The 11,959-nt window shown below is 48.6% G+C and overlaps 1 protein-coding gene across 4 annotated transcripts in view; it reads right to left on the bottom strand.

Moving 5' to 3' along the window:
• Positions 1–9,797, bottom strand: part of GUSB (glucuronidase beta) — a 25,727-nt gene extending 15,930 nt beyond the window's left edge. For 2 of the 4 annotated variants that reach the window (XM_027861902.1, XM_027861901.1), the window contains exons 1-5: positions 9,556–9,797; positions 6,112–6,297; positions 4,535–4,716; positions 3,763–3,905; positions 3,140–3,327 (exon numbers count right to left, since the gene is read on the bottom strand). In XM_027861902.1, coding sequence (XP_027717703.1) covers positions 3,140–3,327; positions 3,763–3,905; positions 4,535–4,716; positions 6,112–6,297; positions 9,556–9,786 — 930 coding nt within the window. In that variant the 5' untranslated portion in view covers positions 9,787–9,797. The remainder of the gene's footprint in view (positions 1–3,139; positions 3,328–3,762; positions 3,906–4,534; positions 4,717–6,111; positions 6,298–9,555) is intronic. The other 2 variants (XM_027861899.1, XM_027861903.1) reach the window with 2 other exon arrangements.
• Between the last annotated feature and the right edge of the window lie 2,162 nt (positions 9,798–11,959).

An 11,959-nucleotide genomic window follows, 5' to 3' on the forward strand; every position in this document is an offset into this window, starting at 1 on the left:
GTCTTCCCACTGTCCACTCGGACCCTCTCCTGGTTTCTAAATGGTTAGAAATGAGCCATCTCAATAGAAGGGAGGGAAGAAATAGTAAGAGGAAAGGGAAAGAAAAGGGAGAGGGCTGATAAAAGGGAAGGAAGACTGAGGGTGGTGGTCTAAAGCAAAACTCTAGTGAGGAGGGAAAGGGAGAAAGAAGAGAGAAAAGCATAAATGGGGTAGGGGGGGATAAAATGGAGAGAAAGGCAACAACAGTGATCATAACTGTGCATGTGAATGGGATGAACTCTCCCATAAAACAGAAGTGGATAGGAGAGTGGATTAAAAACCATAATCCTACAATATGTTGTTCACAAGAAACACATTTGAAGCAGAGGGATACATACAGAATAAAGGTCAAAGGCTGGAGCAGAATATATTATGCTTCAGCTGAAGTAAAAAAAGCAGGAGTAGCAATCCTGATCTCAGACAAAGCAAAAGCAAAAATAGATCTAATTAAAAGAGATAAGGAAGGAAACTACATCCTTCTAAAAGGCACCATAGACAATGAAGTAATATCATTACTAAACATATTACACCAAGTGGTACAGCATCCAGATTCTTAGAGGAGAAGTTAAGTGAGTTACAGGAAGAAGTAGACAGCAAAGCTATTCTAGTGGGGGACTTCAACCTCCCCCTCTCTGAACTAAATAAATCTAACCATAAAATAAATGAGAAAGAATAGACTAAATTATATTAATAACACAAGAGAGCACAGGAATAAATGGAGTCACAAAAAATTAGGGAGCACATTTTAATATAAATGAGAAAGAAGTTAAGGAGGTGAATGTAATTTTAGAAAAGTTAGATATGGTAGACCTCTGGAGAAAATTGAATGGGGATAGAAAGGAATATACATTTTTCTCAGTGGTACATGGCACCTACACAAAAATTGGCCATGATCTGAAAAGGATGCATTTAATATTTCTGCCTCTCTGCATTGGATTGTGAGGTTTTTAATACTCTAGTACATGTCCATTATCCCCACTGTTATTCAATATGGTATTAGAAACATTAGCTTTAGCAATAAGAGAAGAAAAAGAAATCGAAGGAATTAGAATAGGCAAAGAAGAAACAAAGCTATCACTCTTTGCAGATGATGTGATACCAAAGGGCTATAAAAATGTGCATACCCTTTGACCTAGCAATAGCACTTCTAGGGCTGTATTCCAAAGAGATCATAAAAACGGGAAAAGGACCTACATGTACAAAAATATTTATAACAGCTCTTTTTATGGTGGCAAAGAATTGGAAATTGAGGGAATGCCTATCAGTAGGGGAATGGCTGAGCAAATTGTGGCATATGAATATAATGGAATACTATTGTGCTATAAGAAATGATGAACAGGCTGACTTCAGAAAAACCTGGAAAGACTTGTATGGACTGATGCTGAATGAAGTGAGCAGAACCAGGAGAACACTGTACACAGTAACAGCCACATTGTGTGATGACTGACTTTGATAGACTTAGCCCTTCTCAGCAATGCAAGGATCTAAGACAACTCCAAGAGTTTCCTGTTGGAAAATGCTCTCCACATCCGAGGAAAGAACCATGGAGTCTAAATACAAATCAAAGCATACTATTTGCTCTCTCTCTCTCTTTTTTTTTTTTGGCTTGTTTCTTCTTTCTCGTGGTTTCTCCCATTGGTTCTAATTCTTCTTTACAACATGACTAATATGAAAATAGGTTTAATGGGAACATAGTATATGTTGAGCCTATATCAATTTACACACTGTCTTGGGGTAGGGGGGAGGGGAGAGATGGGGAGAAAATTTGGAACTTAAAATCTTATGGAAGTGAATGTTGAAAACTAAAAATAAATAAATTTTTAAAAAAGAAAGGAAAAAAATCTTATTTCAAATAAAAAAAAAGAAAGACATGAGCCATCTCAGGGCTAGAGTGGGTAAAGAGGTCGACAGGCAGTATGGTGGAGCAGAAAGCTGGTTGGCCTTCGAATCAGGAGAGAGCTAGGTTCAAATTCTGGTTCTGATATTTGTTAGCTGTGTAACCCCGGGCAAGTCACTTGACCTTTAGAGGCCTCGGTTTCCTCAAATGTAAAATGAAGGGTCTGGATGTGGCTCCCCGGTGCTAAATCTTTGATCTATAGCAGTGGTGTCAGGTGAGGCTCAGGGCTCCTCCCCAGTGCCTCCAGACACAGATGGAAATGTAATTGGGAAATGTTTAACCAAATAAATAAAAATACAACATCAGTAATGTTAATTTGTAATTTTCTAAGCCAGTATTCAGCAGGCGGGGATCTGTTTCTACTTGGAGCAGGGAGGAAGGGGGTAAGCATTTAAAAAGCACCTACTATGTGCTAATGTCATACAAATACTATCTCGTTTGATCCTCACAACAACCCTGCAAGGTAAGTATTGTTATTATTCCCATTTTATGGTTGGAGAAATAGAGGCAGAAATAGGTTAAGTGACTTGCCCAGGGTCACACAGCTAGTAAGTATCTAAGACCAAATTTGAACTCAGGTCTTCCTGACTTCAGCCCCAGTGCACTGTCCACTGTACCCCGTAGCTGCCCACTGATTTAGAGTAATCAATGCAATCAGTGACACCTCTGGGCCTTAACTTCCTCATCTGTATAATAAGGCTGCATGATGAAACAGGCTATCCACCTCCAGACAGAGAGGGGATGGATTCAGGTAGCAGATGAAGCTATATTTTTTGGAATTAGACCAGGAATTCATTTTGCTTGCCTATGAATATTTGTTACAAAGGTTGTCTTTTTTTTTTTCTTCAATGGTGGTTCCAGAAGGGTAGGTAGAAAGGAGAGAAAGTAGATTTTTAGTGAAAAAACTTAAAATAAGAAAGTTGGACTGGATGAGGGCCACCTCTAAACCTAGCAATCATCCAGTGACCTCTCTGGGCCTCCTCACTTTCTGCCTCTGGGGATAGGAATTCTTAGCATTTCTTAGATTTTGTTGCTTTCCAGTTACACGTTCTTTATGTGACGCAAATGTGAGCTCTCATCGGAGGCCTGCGTAGGCTGGGAAACATTTTCCTAAGGGCCTCCTTTCCCTACCAAGACCTCTAATTGGGCCGCCAAATGGAGCATGTGGGACGGGAAGCTTCCCACCCGGGGCAGAGATGTTACCTCGAGCGTGTACAGGTAGGCAGGCTGCTCATGCATCAGATAAGGCCACCAGAGCTGGGCGCTGGGCACTGCTAGCTGGCCCCGGGCCCCCATTCCCTTGGCCACCACTCTCCCTTCCTTGTCCCAGAGAAGAAGCTCTAGCTCAAAGTTCTCATTGCTTTTTACCACGATCTCGTAGTTCACCAGCCCTGGAGGAGACAAAGACACATCAGCGCCTCAAGGGCAACACCCCAAGACAGAGACCCAGGAGCAGTCCCTCTGGTACCCACGGTCCTGGGCTTGGGCTGCATGATGTAAGCGGGTGGCATCTGGGTACAGAAGAAAGAGCCTTCCTGGGGTCAGGGGCCTGGAGAGCTCAATGGAATGGTGGTAGAAGCCACTGGCCCTCTCTAGCCTTCAGCCTCTGCTGACTGCTTCATCTGCCTTGAGCATTCTGTAATCCTGAGTCAGACTTCGGGGAATCCTCGAAGGGGTGGAGAGACCCCCGGGATGGCCCCTAGGGATGTCTCTGAATAGGAGGTGATGCCCAGCTTCAGGCCTGGAGGTGGGCATGATGTAGCCAGAGGCTTAGAGTGGATTTGAGCCCTTCCCTCCTCTCCCAGTGGCAGCCCGGGGCCCCTCACCTGTGCCCTGGTCTACGTCGGTGGTGACCGTGACGTCATCGATGTAGGAGACAGGGGTGGTGTAGAGGAAGACAGAGCGGTGCAGCCCAGCATAGTTGAAGAAGTCAAAATTTGTTTTCTGAACAAAATAATACTTGGGATACCTGGGTTTTGGGAGGAAAGGAAAGGAGCGCTTTCAGCCCTTCAGCAGTGAGTTCACATCAGCTCTCCCTGGCTCTTACTTCCATATGTAGGGCCTGGCCCAGGGGTCAAAGGGCTGACCCTGGAGCAGGAGGACAGGGGGCTCCGAGGTTCATACCTGGGGCTGCTAAGGGCACCAGAGTGCATAATGTCTGGCGTCAGGAAGACTTATCTTCCTCAGTTCAAAATTTGGTCTCAGATACTTACTGGCTGGGCGACCCTGGGCAAGTCACTTCACCCCGTTTGCCTCAGTTTCCTCATCTGAAAAATGAACTGGAGAAGGAAATGGCAAACCACTCCAGTATCTTTGCCAAGAAAACCCCAAATGGGGTCATGGAGAGTCGGATACAACTGAAATGACTGAACAACACCTCGGGCAGTCACTTACCTTTAGGGGCCTCAGTTTCCCCATCTGTAAAATGAGGAGGTTGTCTAAAGGGCTCTAGATTTAGGATCCTCATACATCTAACCTTCCCGGGCCTCAGTTTTCTCATGTGTCAAATGAGGAGGTCTGGATCTGTGACCCTGTGAAGGCTCGAGTGTTTCCCAGGAGCCCAGCTGGGGCTTGGGGCGGCTGAGGGGGCCTGCTCACCGGGAGCTGTCGGTCATGTGCTCAATGATGCCCGGTGGCAGCGTGTGGGGCGTGAGGGTGTTGTTGATGGCAATGGTGATGCGATTGAGCTCCCCAGGACTGAACTGGACCAGCTTGCTGATGTCGGCTTCAAAGGGGAGGTGGCCACCCTCGTGCTCAGTCACGTGGACCCCGTTCACCCACTGCAAACAAGCAGGCAGGGGAGCGGAGGTGAGTGAGGGGCAAGGACAATGAGCAGGGCGGGGCCACCCACGTGAGAGGTCAGAGACTTGCACGCTCCACACACACACACACACACACACACACACACACACTCACACACTCACACACACACACTCACACACACACACTCACACACACACTCACACACACACACACTCACACACACACACACACTCACACACACACTCACACACATACACACACACACACACTCACACACAACAAGCTAGTCTTGTGCGCTTCACAAAGGTAATGCAATGACCACACCGACTGAAGAATGGCTCATGGTGAGACATGAGTATTACTGGGGCACAAGAAATGGCGACCGAAGAAGACTTGGGTAAACTGAGGCAAACAGAAGGGAGCAGAGCCAGGAGAACGATGTCCACAGGAGCTCGTTCAATCATGTCTGACTCTGTGACCCCGTGGACCATGGCAAGCCAGGCAATACTGTCCACGGGCAAAACTCCTAAAGTGGTTTGCCATTTCCTTCTCTAGCAGATTAAGACAAACAGAGGTCAAGTGACCCATCCAGGGTCACACAGCTAGTCATTGTCTGAGGCTGGATTTGAACTCTGGTCTTCCTGATTCCAGGCCAGCACTCCATCCGCTGAGTCACCCAGCTGCCTCCTTGTAGACAAGAACTACAATATAAATGGAGAATGACCCCCCAATCAAACCTGAATGTTGTCTCTTCGTCATGCCCAAGCTTGACCCCAAAGAAGAGATATGAGAATGCATCTCCTTCCCTTCTTTGCAGAGGTGAGGGGTGCTGGGTATGAGCACTGCATACACAGCCAGCTTCGGCCGACACGTCAGTTTTGCTCAACTGGCTTTTTCCTTCCTCTTTCTTATCCTTTTTTACAAAGGTTGACTCTCAGAGTGGAAGAAGAGGAGGGACGTATTTGGAAATTAAGACGTGAAAGTAAAAACTAGCAAGGATTCTTTTTCTTTTTAAGGACATGGCAACCGACCCTGTCTGGGAATGTAAGGAGTGACAATAGAATCTTCTACCCAGGGCTGCTTGCCCTGGGTTTCTCACATTCAAGTGACTCTTTAAGGGGAAGGTGGGCCTGGGAGGGTAGCCCGGCAGAGAGGAGCCAATGTTCTGACAAAGGCCCCTGGGAGACTCTGAAGTCAGGAGAGGCCCTGTGAGGACAGGACCCAGAGCAGCCTGGTTGGCACACCACACTGGTATCAGAAGTGGCTTAGGGTCACACAGCCAGTAGATGTTAGGAGTGGGACACACAGACAGACAGACAGACAGACACACACACACACACACACACACACACACACACACACCCTAGTGTGTACTCTGTCTTCGCTCCCTTAACCCCAGCCCTGGTGCTCACCACAATGGCATAGTAGTGGGCACTGCTAATTCTTAGCATCACCCTGGTGCCTGGGTCCTGGGTCCAGCTCCGGGGCACCAACACTTGCCGCTCATACCACACCCAGCCAATGAAGCTGTAAAGCTTGCGGTCCTGGCCCACATCGTTAAAGCTGGAGGGGACGGGCATGTCTAGCACAGGGCCCGACTGGTGGGAGGGAGAGAGGAAGAAGAAGAAATGGTGATGACTCTCTTTGTTCCTATGGAGGAGCTGAAACTAGGAAAGACTACTGGATTTGGTGGTCAAAGGATCTGGGTTCAGATCCCTCCACGGTTTGCTACCTTGGTGACAAGTCACCTAGGCCCTTTCTAAATGGTGGAATTTGGGCTAGATCAGAGGTTCTGAACCTTTACTGCAGCTGTGGACCTCGATGGCAGCAATCTAGGGAAACTAACAGGGTCTCTGCCCAGAAGCATAGTTTTAAATGCATAAAATGAAAATGAAGCCAATTATATTGGAATATAGTTTTCAAAATATTTAAAAAATAAGTTCATGGACCCCCAGGTAAAACCCCCTGAATTGGATGCCCTCTAAGTCTCCCTCCTCCAGCCAAACATTTTCTCGGGTAACCCAGGGGCAATCTCAGTCTGGGTGATCCCTGGTTCTGAGGCAGGACCCACACCTGCCCTGCCCACAAGGCTCTTTCTGTGAACCTAAAGCTTGCGCCTGGGGAACCTTTCTCTCTGAAGTGCAGGAGGAGTCTCTTGAGATAAGAAAATGTGCCAGGAAGCAGATGGCTACAAAACAGGATCTTCTATTCTTTTTAGGAAACAAAGATTCCAGCTCTGCTGGTTGTTATCTGACTCTGGGACTGAAATCGGTACCACCAGACCCTTATCAGCTCCTTGGAATTGACGTGTGACTTTGGCTAGCTCGTTGGCTTGGATGCTGGCTCAGGCCGCAGGGAATGAGGGAATGTAACCATGGGATAGAATGCAGCTCCAGGGGAGGGGGTCAGTTCTACCTGGCTGAAACCAGACCTTGCCAGACAGAGGCCAAAGAGGAGGGATTCTTGGCTGAGTTAAAGGCCAGGAAGGTTTGTGTAGTGGACTGAGCACTGGTTTGGAGACAGGAAGACCAAGATTTGAATTCTGCCCCATATACTTACCAGCTGTGTAACTCTGGGCAAATCACACTTCTGTGGGCATACAGTATTTTTGACTCCCATATAATATATATGTCCCCAAAGTCTAAGTAGAGAGTCTAAGACTCCCATATATGTCTCCAAAGTCTAAATGTAGAGTCCAAGACTCTAATATAATATATATGTCCCAAAAGGCTTAGTAATAGTTTTAACCTTTAATAAATTATTGAATTAAAAATTCTTTATATCTCCAGTGATTAGCATGGTACCTGGCATGTAATAGGTACTTAATAAGTATTTATTGGATTGAAAAAAATTAAGCCATTAAAGCTTAAAATTGAACTAAGACTTTTAGGATACCCGCTGTGCCAAATGGCAGTTGCAATTATTGCTATCTCGAAGCTAAGATCTACTAAAAGAAGGAGAAAGAACCTTGGGAATTCCTAAGCATTGCAAGGGAAAGGGAGCAGGTCCAGAATTCTAGCTCCCCACCGGCCAGTAGACTGATTAGATCCTGCAGATTGACTTACGGGTGTCAATCAGTCCCATAGAAGAGTCTTGGACTAGGGGATTCAGGAGCTCTGGGGTCTAGTCCCACGCCTAGGATGCTAACTCAGCGTGACCTTGGACAAATCACTTTGGGTCTCAGCTGCCCCTTCTTTTAAGAGAAACTGGAAGGAGAAGGTATCAAAAGTCCTTTCCAGACCCAATATTCTGTAGTTCTCTGACTGATGGCTGCCAGGCACATAGTAGGCCCTTAATACATGTTTATTGACTGACTGATTTCCCTGTCAGAGAGAGGGCAGATGGGGTTTTCTCACAAAGCTGGTCTCTGGAAAGAATGAGCACTAAATAGGATTGAATCAGGAAGTAGGACCCATTTCCTCTCCCTGGACACACATATTCCCTCCCTCTCTTCCTCAGCTAGAACAAGTGGAAAGAAAAGTCTCACTCAGGATAGTGAGTGTGCATATGGGGAAGAGAGGAGCACATGACCCAGCGCATACCATCTACCCTGTCTGCTTCAGCACCCGCAGCACTGGCTTTTAGAGGTCACACTGGACAGCCCTTGGCAAGTGGCTCTGGGCCTTATCTCCCTCCCCTGTAAAATGCTGGGAGACCTAGTTCTAACTCTGCTAGCCTCAGTTTCTTCCTTCATGAGATGGGCCTAGATGACTTCTAAGGCTCATCCTGGCTCTGATGTCCTAAGGTTCTCCAGGGTTCCATGCGCTGCTTTCCATCTCTGCGGAAGGGAATAATGGGTTCCTGGGAGCCCAAAGGCCAGCCCCTCTACTTTTTCTGGGTTCCTCAGCCCCCTCCACTTTCACCCCATATTTGCCCGTACTCTCGTGCTCTCTCCCTTATCCCACTTCCCTTTTCTTTCTTCCTTCTTCTCTGTCATCTGCCTCCTCCAAGCACCCCGCCCTCATAATTCAAGTCTCTAAGGCTTAGAGATAACTAAGACCATTTTAAAGAGGGGGAAACTGAGACCCAGGAAGTAGTGGCAGAGTTGGAACCAGGTATCTTTAGGCACCAAGGCCTCTTTCCGTGGGTCACGCTGCTAGAGGATGGACGCTGGGATGGGGGATGGTGAGGGAGCAGATCTGGAGAAAGGGCCAGTCAGTCAGCAAGGGGCACTCCGCTCCTAGCAAGCCAGGTGCCAACCCAGTGAGGGGGGCTCTTCCCATTCTTCCCACAGGGGTCCAGAGCTTTTGGGCTCTACCCGATGGGAAACAATGGCAAACTGATCCACCCTTCCCTGGGCAGTCCTCAACCTTCCCCTGAAAGACAGGGGTCACAGAATCAGAGATCTGGAGGTAAAAGGTACTTCTGATACCATCTAGTTCAATTCCCTAATTTTATAGAGGAGGAAGCCAGGTTCAGCGATTTGTTTAAGGTCTCACAGATGGTCGGAGCTGGGCTAGATTCCAGCTCAAGCTCTGGGATTCCACGCTCTGAGTGACACCGAGCTTCCCAAATTTAAAGGAAAATGAAAACAGCCATTCCGATTAGAAGCTACACCAGGGCAAGGGTCTTGGAATATTCTGTTTGGAGCTGGAAGGGGCCTGAGCCCAGCTGGTCCAATATCCTCATTTTAGAGAGGGGCAGCCCTGGGCAGAGCCCGGTTCGGTGCCTTTTTCACAGATGGGAGTCAGCCCCAGGCTTTCCTAAGGGCTGGCATCTTGCAGGAGGGGCAGAGGAGAAGGAGCATGGCTGGTGGGATTCTCCCTGGCATCCCAGGTGCCTGCCCGCCCCCTCCCCTTCTGCCCCAGCCACCCTGAGCCTCCCCCGGGGTCCCCGGGGGTCGGACGAGGGGTCACCTCCCGCAGGGGTCTCTGATACCACCGCTCCCGAAAGCCCTGGTTCCTGTCCTCAGAGAAGTCAGCTCGGAAGTCCCAGAGGCCGTTGAGGTCCTTGCGCTCCCGGCTCGGGGTCTCCTGGGGGTAGAGCATCCCTCCCTCCAGGGCCAGTGCCCGGCCGCAGAGAGCAGCCCACAGGGCAGCTGCCCCGGTCACCCAGAGCGCCCCGACCATGGCTCCCGCTACTTGCATTCAGCCCAGCATCCGGCTTCCTTATCTGCCTGGGGTGGAGGAGGAGGAGCCACGGTGGGAGGAGAAGGGGAGTAGGAGAGCCACATGGACTCTGGGTGGGCCATCTTGGTTAAGGGCAGCAGCTGGCGCGGGGAGCCTGTGGCCCGCAGGAAATGCCTCCTCTGGCCACCAGGGGGAGCAGCGATCCCAGCTGGAGATCGCCCACATGCCCACGCGGTCTGAGCTGGGGCCAGCCAGGCTCACGAGATGCTCTCTACAAAGAGCTGCCTAGTGGTCCCCCGCACATCTGGCCGGCCCCCGAGGGCCCCCCTAACCGGGGAGCCCCTGCCTCTCAAGGCAGCCCCTCCCACCTTTAGACAGACTGTGGATTGTTAATCAAACATGTATTAAGTGCCTACTGTGTGCCGCGCCTATCCCCCAGCCTTGGGGATACAAAAAGAGGCAAAAGACTGTCCCTGCCCTCAAGGAACTTACAGTCTAATGGAGAGACAACATGCAAACAAAGCAGGCTATATACGGGAGAAATAGGAGCTAAGAGGGGGTGGGAAGGCTTCCTGTAGAAGGTGGGATTTTAGTTGGGACTTGAGGGGACCAGTAGTCAGAGTGGAGAGGACAGGGTATTCCAGCCATGGAAGACGGCCAGAGGGATTGCCCGGCGCTGAGAGATGGCGTGTCTTGTTCATGGAACAGCCAGGAGGCCAGAAGACTGGATAGAGTCTGGCGCTAAGGTGTGTGTGTAGGAGAGGGGCAGGTTATGAAGGGCTCTGAATGCCCAACAGAGCATTTTGTATTTGTTCCTGGAGGCAATAGAAAGCCTAGGAGTGTGATTTGGGAGACTACAAGGTCAGACCTGTGCTTTAGGAAAATCACTTTGGTGGCTGAATGGAGGATGGATTAGGGTGGGGAAAGCCCTGGAGGAGACAGACCCACCATCGGCCTATTGCAATAATCTACACATGAGGTGATCATCCTTGGCACCAGAGATGCAACCACCGTTCAGGGGAGAGACAGAGGCTGCAAAGGTGAAATCAACAGGCCTTGGAGCCATATTGGACATGGGGGGGGGTAAGAGATGTGCGGGAATGCAGGATGACTCCTAGGTTGTGACCCTGAGGAGTTGGGAGGATGATGTTGCCCTCCATAGTAATAGGGAACGTGGGGGTGGGGGTAGGAAGACAGTTTGGGGGAAAGCTAATGAGTTCAGTCTTGGATGTGTCGGATTCGTGATGTCTACTGGACAGCCAGTTGGAAATGTCTGAAAGGCGGTTGGACGTGCACATTTAGTGGAGAGATTGGGGCAGAACAGGTAGAACTAAGAATCATCTGCGTAGAGATGGTAATTAAATCCATGGCAGATGATGAGCTCACCAAGCAAAGTAGTATAAAAAGAAAAGAGAAGTGGGCCCAGGAGAGACCCCAGGGGGACACCTGTAGTTAGAGGGTATGATCTGGAAGAGGAACCAGCAAAGGAGACAGAGAAGGAGTGGTCAGAGAGGGAGGAGGAAAACCAGGGGAGACTAATGCCCTGAAACCCGATGGTGAAGAGGAAAGAGTGATCAGCAGTGCCAAAGGCTTCAGAGACACCAGGGAGAGTGAGGTTAGAGAAAAGGCCATGGGATTTGGCAACTAAGGGGTCATCGGTAACTTTGGAGAGAGCAGTGACAGTGGAATGAATGATAAGGTCAGAAGCTAGATTTTAAGGGAAGAGTTAAGAAGAGAGTGGGAATCCCAACAGTTCTGGTATGTTGTCTCATTATTATTTTTTTAATAGAATTATCTACTGCTTCTGTGTTCTTTGACCCACCCATTCTTTAGAATTAAATTACTTAGTCTCCATTTAATTTGAATGCTTTCTTCAAAGGCCTCTTATTCACATTTTAGTGTGTTATCATCAATAAAGAATATGTTTAATATTGCTGCTTTAAAAAAAAAAAGAGAGAGTGGAAAGAGGAGAAATGGAGACTCCTAGTGTAGATGGCCTTTTCGAGGAGTTTAGCCACAAAAGGCAGAAGAGACATAGGACGAGAGTTAAAGGGGATGGAAGCATCCTGTGGGGTTTTTCTAGGTTGAGGGAGACATGGGCGTGTTGGTAGGCAATAGGAAATGAGCCAGGAGAGAGGGAGAGATTGGAAATAAGTAAAAGAATGGGGATGACCGGGTGGGGGTGTGGAGA

The sequence above is a fragment of the Vombatus ursinus genome, unplaced genomic scaffold (assembly GCF_900497805.2).
Source record: "Vombatus ursinus unplaced genomic scaffold, bare-nosed wombat genome assembly UNPS02014768.1, whole genome shotgun sequence".
Classification (NCBI taxonomy): Eukaryota; Metazoa; Chordata; class Mammalia; order Diprotodontia; family Vombatidae; genus Vombatus; species Vombatus ursinus.